This window comes from Sphaeroforma arctica, assembly GCF_001186125.1.
Source record: "Sphaeroforma arctica JP610 unplaced genomic scaffold supercont1.2454, whole genome shotgun sequence".
In the NCBI taxonomy this organism is placed as follows: domain Eukaryota; class Ichthyosporea; order Ichthyophonida; genus Sphaeroforma; species Sphaeroforma arctica.
Genome location: NW_014038104.1, coordinates 1 through 6,482, shown reverse-complemented (window position 1 = coordinate 6,482; position 6,482 = coordinate 1). Strand labels below are relative to the sequence as shown.

At 44.6% G+C, this 6,482-nt stretch overlaps 2 protein-coding genes across 2 annotated transcripts; one reads left to right on the top strand and one right to left on the bottom strand.

The window, feature by feature from the left end:
• Positions 1 to 1,250: 1,250 nt before the first annotated feature.
• Positions 1,251 to 3,064, top strand: SARC_12632 (hypothetical protein; the record flags this gene model as incomplete). Its single annotated transcript, XM_014293258.1, has 2 exons — positions 1,251 to 2,321; positions 2,354 to 3,064. Exons 1-2 carry the CDS (start codon positions 1,347 to 1,349, stop codon positions 3,062 to 3,064), a joined length of 1,686 nt encoding a protein of 561 aa, XP_014148733.1. The 5' UTR covers positions 1,251 to 1,346.
• Positions 3,065 to 3,292: 228 nt separating this feature from the next.
• Positions 3,293 to 6,402, bottom strand: SARC_12630 (hypothetical protein). Its single transcript, XM_014293257.1, has 5 exons — positions 6,206 to 6,402; positions 5,385 to 5,513; positions 5,015 to 5,133; positions 4,176 to 4,360; positions 3,293 to 3,860 (listed from the first exon to the last, which is right to left on the bottom strand). The coding sequence occupies exons 1-5, from the start codon at positions 6,264 to 6,266 to the stop codon at positions 3,674 to 3,676; spliced, it is 681 nt and encodes a 226-aa protein (XP_014148732.1). The 5' UTR covers positions 6,267 to 6,402; the 3' UTR covers positions 3,293 to 3,673.
• Between the last annotated feature and the right edge of the window lie 80 nt (positions 6,403 to 6,482).

The following is a 6,482-nucleotide window of genomic DNA, read 5'->3' as shown; positions in this document are numbered from 1 at the left end:
CATATATATATCTGTATATGTCCACATAAAATGGCCTGGTCTACGGCGTTCAGTAGGAAATATTGAATCAGTGCGACCAGTTTGAGTTGCAGTGTGCTATATACCTACAAACTATCGAGACCTCTAACTTTTACTCTTGAGAACCATATAAATAATAAAATACTGTAAGAATATATTAACCAGTAAATAGAAGCGCGCAATGAGATCGAGAGTTAATTCTACGTACTTAATACCGCACGCGTCTGAAGCGATCGCCTCGTTTGAGGCAAGTTATTGTTTCTTCTGAACCATGACTTGAGATATTATATTTCTCTGCACACAACAATGTTCTCTAACTTCTTTGTTCTCTTCATCTGCATTGATATATAGTGTAGTGGAGTAGAAGAACATTCAAGTACAATGTAGATTAAAAGCACATAAACAAGTATGCTTCTGTTCTAAGTTTACATACAATAAATCTTCAGATTCAACAATCGTAAGGAGAAGGGTATCTATCTGGCCGTCGCCAGAAACTTCATACCATGCTACACCATCACTGTGCACGAGAATCACATCTGTACGAGGCAATAAAGAGAATATAAATCAGTACATTATCCAATACATAAGAACATTCTTATGCATTCTTGTCGGGCTATGTCGGGTATACTATTCCCGGCAGCAGAACTCTGACCCAGAAATTCGCGAGTATCCCCGGTGTATTAAAAGAGTTTGTTGAACATCACCCACCTACCCACCGAGCCCCCTGTGAAGTTATGTATATTTTGGATTTACGATATTTCCAAATTTAATAAACTGTGTACACACCCATCATAGCATGTTCAATTTAGGAGGCTATGCATAGCACCAAGAGACCTGAGAACACATAGCACGTTAAAAAAAGGTGTATTACTAAATATATGTAGTACTAACTGATAAATACAACTATTGTCGATACATAAATACATACGTTCTCAAGGTAAACATATGAGTATATACTATGTTTATAAGCTGTATATAAATAAATATGTATCTAAGGCGGGCACCTTTGTAAACAACTTTCATCTTTCAAAATGGTGAACCCAAACCGTAAGCTGACCAACCTCGTCCGTAAATGCAAGACTGCGACTATGTGCGCAAGGACAATGTACTTGGTCACACAACGGCCACAATTAACACGCGTGCATGGGTGGGAAGGAAACTATAACAGACACGCTCGTGCGCATCAACCGAACATTGAGGGAACACCATATTGTTATCAGCCACTCGGAACATGGGACTTTAGAGGGTATGTGACGGGCAATGGTCCACACACTGCTAAGCCCAGACCAAAGAATAGTGTCGACAGTACACACACAACTTCTGATCATATGGCTACTAAGCACTATAACGTACCGCAGAAGGATATCGTGCGCTCGGATATGGTGAACCGCAAAAGAGCGAAGTATAGCGAGAAGGCACTTACCCTGGCCAAGCATACACGCACCGTCAGAGCCAACACAACTACAGTCGATGGGAACAACCCTGTTCATATCGGTCGCAAACCACATAGAGATGAGAATAGGAAGTCTGGTAATAGGAAAACATATCGAAGATCGACAGTCTCAGTCAAAGAATTGTTGCAGACAGCCAAGGGCACTAAAGATTACGGTGAAGCGGGCCGAGTGGTGGATGTGCTCCTTGATAGTGGTACGTTACAAACGAAAGATGGGCTGAAAGCACTCAACATCTACAAACAAAGCAGACAGCCGCACAAGTGTTTAAGGACATTAGAGTATGTGCGTGCCAAAGGTGGCAGATTAACGGCACTTCATTACAATCCTTGCATTCATGCGTTGAGTGCAAGCAGAAACTATACAAAAGCACACTCATTATTCGAGGCGATGCAGACGCATGGTATTGTTCCTACTGTGATCACTTACACTACTGTGGTGCAGATGTTTCTAAAGGAAGGGAACATGGTAAAGGCTATGGCCTTGTTTCAAGATATGTCGGTCGCGGGGGTTGAACCGAATTTGTGGACATACTCGGTGCTAATGTCTGAGCTCAGTAATTCTGGCCAATGGGAAGCTGCGATGAGATTGTATGAGGAGTTAGAAAGCAAAGGTCTTGAGCACAACACCGTCACGTGCAACGCCGCGTTAAAGGCCTGTGCAGAAGGGTTGCAATGGGGTAGGGCGATATCTATTTTCAATCAAATGGGCACGAAAGGTATCGAACGGGATACCATCACTTACAATAGTACAATCTCAGCATGCGCCAACGGTGGTCAGTGGGGCAAGGCTGTAGAATTGTTTGATGAGATGGAAAGAAAGGAATTGAACGAAATACCATCACCTACAGTAGTACAATTTCAGCGTGCGCGAACGGTGGTCAGTGGATCAAGGCTGTAGAATTGTTTGATGAGATGAAAAAGAAAGAACTCGAACGGAATATCGTCACCTACAATAGTACAATCTCAGCATGCGCGAACGGTGGTCAGTGGGCCAAGGCTGTAGAATTGTTTGATGAGATGAAAATAAAAGGTATTGGCCGGGATGTCTTTACGTATAATACGGCAATAACCGCATGTGAGAGGGGTGGTCAGTGGCAGAAGGCTGTCGCACTTTTCGACGAGATGGCTGACATTAAGGTTGAACGGAATGAGGTCAGCTACAATACCGTTGTCCAAGCACTTGGAGCACATAGCAGAGGATACGCTCGAGTTGATTCATTATATGAGGAGATGATTTTGAAATTCGCAGCATTTAAAAAGGATTGGTCGGTATTCAATAGAACAAACAAACTAGACCTGCACAATCATTCAGTGTATTTGGCACAAGCTGCTATCCGTCGGCTACTCAGGAAGTTGCAAAAGCAAGGTGATTCAAGGAGTGCTCATAACGCGAAGCAGAAGATCGTCATCGTTGTGGGCAAAGGTAACAACAGCGTAGGAGATACGGTGCTTCGGAAAGCAGTACAAGCACAACTGCAGGCTCTGGCACCTCCCATAGCATCTCACACGCTGCCAGACAATCCGGGACGTTTGGGATTAGTTCGAACCCACTTGGACAACTGGGTTGCGCAAAATGCGAAAGTGATACGGTAACCGTTAAATAAAGATATAAGACACCTGACCCTGTAGCACTTTTTTTCGGCACAATGTGTTAGGCTGTGGTGTGTGAGCGGTGCTTGTTCAAGCAGGTCAAACGATGTTGATTCCCCACACCCCCAACTGTCCAGTGGACGGATCGTGGCAGGCAAAGTGCTATTTGGTTTAGTCTGTGTCAATAGCCATAGAGGACTCGCCGGAAAGTAGCAAGAAGTACGAATAAAACGTGCACTATTTCTTTATTGATATATCTGCTGGACAGGAAAGAGACATGGCGAAGTATCATTCGATGCATTGACCAATACATAGCCTACCTATCGTTTTTAGAGGGCCATCTCTAATATACATTTTATTCCCCGTAGAACCCTCAACCCCAACCCCAGGAACTCTGACCCCATAATTCGCGACTGGATGGATATCCGGTGTATTATATCTATAATTATCCACGGTCTTTGGTGTTTAAATAAATAATACGTCCTAGGTAGTATGCGACAAGCTATGGCTGAGCCACATACTTAAGACTGAGCACACACTCCAGCACACTAAATCCACTGTAGCAGCATGTACTATTCGATGCTACAGACGATGAGCTGTCGTACGAAACCTTTATTTGTCGTACAGATTGTCGGATTTGTGCTTCTCATAGAACTCTCGGCCGTCATCCGACACTGGCCATTGCAACGAGCCACAGAAATAGTCGTATTGATCGCAACACGCGCCAAACGACGCGGCGATGTAGAAATTATCTATGCCGCTTTGTCGGTCGCAGGGCTTCAGCGAACGTGGAGGTAACCTGTGTGAGTGTACCAACAGGTGGGCAGTGATGTGGTTGTGAGATGCGAGACTACATAGTAGACCAAGATACGATTATTGTACCAGTATCTGACGATTAGTGGACCTTGACTACTATGCAGACCAAAAGGTACCCGATTTTCATAGTTGTGCTTTGTCTTGCGGTGTGCCTCGCACTGGGGACTATAGAAAACTGAATGTGAAATATCCCGCTCAGAGGCAACAGTAACACCTAGCAGAAACAAACCCAACATAGCAGCACCTCTAAGATAATTATACGAGCAGCCTTACAAGGCCGTTTGCTACGAATTTGTACCTTTTTTGGAGCAAAGGAATGCACCTGAACCAGCGCAGCATGAACCCATATCCGAATTCGCGATAAAATCGGCTCAAAATTCCAGCAATGACGTTGTCCAGCGATTTGTTCTGGTTCCACGGCAGCAGATGATGCTCGAAGGTTTCTTCATACGAGTACTCGTGCTTGAGATAATTGTCCAGTTCCTGTATATGGTTCGGTTCTGTCAGTGTAGTTGGGGTTTGACTACGCTTACGTACTAATATAGCTGTGATACGTGGGTGTCGGTTCTGGTCTGTTCGGTGTCGAAAGTGGTATGTAACGATGGTGCTAAGAGTACAATGCGAGGGCGAATTTTAACGTTCAATCGTATGTATATCTATAAAATATTGCACCACTTTACTGCGTGTGTTTGTACTCGAGATGTAGTAGACTGTCGTATGAAAATGTATCATACATTGAAAGAGACATATAGAAAGTATATATAATGTATCTGAGACGTACAGAGTTTGTCATGTTCATATACAGTGCCGTGCACGTAGCAAATAAATGGGGGCAATCGTTGATGGACGAATTTGTTTTACAGAATTTTCCGGATACCATGCTATTTTTAAAAACCCAGGAAACAAGTTAATCATGCTTGACTCACCTCCTCCATACATATCACAAACCCAGGAAACAAGTCAATCATACCGAACTCACACCCTCCATACATATCACAAACCCAGGAAACAAGTCAATCATGCTTGACTCACCTCCTCCATACATATCACAAACCCAGGAGACAAGTCAATCATACTGAACTCACCCCTCCATACATATCACAAACCCAGGAAACAAGTCAATCATACTGAACTCACCTCCTCCATAGATATCATAAACCCGTCGCGGTTGTTGCCGTAGTATTCCAGCTCAACCTTCTCACCGTCGCTGCACATGTGGTCCAGTAGGAGACACCCTAGTATGTCTATGAACCCCTCTGCACCGTGACAACAATCAAACAGGTGGGCTGACCATGAGATTCATACTTGCTACTTGCTTGCTAACTATAAAGCAGGGATACCAAGTCCACAATAGTCGAGCACCAAAACCCTAATGCCATCACAAGGGGCTGCTCTAAACTCACCCCAAAAGCCCGTCTTATCATCAATTCACAAGCATTGAATGGTGCAACTACAAAGATGTATGTGTGTATCTATCGGCCGGCGTGTGTGTGATTTCAGCACTTACGATTGGTCCAGCCGTAGTTTGAATCCGTGTCATCTAGAGAATACTCGAACACCTTTGTGAACTCGTCCGGAAATATGTAGTTGCGCGTGTGCTCGTACAACATGCAGTGGTTGTACCGGAATGTGTGACCTGCACACCAAAAAAGGGACCGAAATATATGGCTGAGCATACGAAACGAGGACTCAAAGTCACGAGCTAGCGTATAAGTCCATTGTGACAGTGACCCACAGTGGTCCACATTACCACATGGTTCGCTACACAAGTATTGTGGATCCTTATGGTTCGCTACAACAAGCTGTGCCACAGAGTGTATAGTTTGACCTTCACAACCCGAGAGATCCGTGACTACTGAGCCCTGTGAACATGACACGTACAGTACACTACACAACAGAAACAAGTGCGGGCTTGGAACTCAGACACGTACAGTACACTACACAACAAGAAACAAGTGTGGGCTTGGAACTCAGAATTAATCGTGTGCGCTTGGAACTCAGAATTAATCATCCAGATTGCTATACCAGCCCTAATTCTACTACCAGACTGGCGTACGCAAGTCTGTGCTCCGCGGTAATCGCGGAGTGCGTCTGTATACCTGTACTGAACTAGGACAAACCCCCAATCAAGTCCACCTCATTCGAAATCCATAAGGGCGCGCCCATGCCACATGATGTACTATGCTGTCAACCAGCCAAACCAACCGTATATAATACGCGACACACGCACATTCGCATACTATCCAACTACCAACGCCAGCTGCGCTCTACGCTTCACATTTACAACCCAGAAAGGCTTGATCGCACGAAGTATTTCAAGCGACATACTCGGATCGTCCACACACTTCTGGGCGTCTTCGTACATCTGCTGGGGATAGGCCGGCCCCATCGCAATTCCTTTAACACCGTGATTGGCCAGTCCAGCCGCCCTGATATAACTGACTTCGATCGGGTACCTTCCTTTGATATTCTTGACGAGTTTGGGTTCACGATTGACCACCTCGTCGAATGTGTGTACCTACGCAGTTGCAGGTGGTAACATGTTTGAACTCTTGTAAGGGGGTGAGTATATTAGGTGGCTATACATATAGAAAAGTTCAAGTGT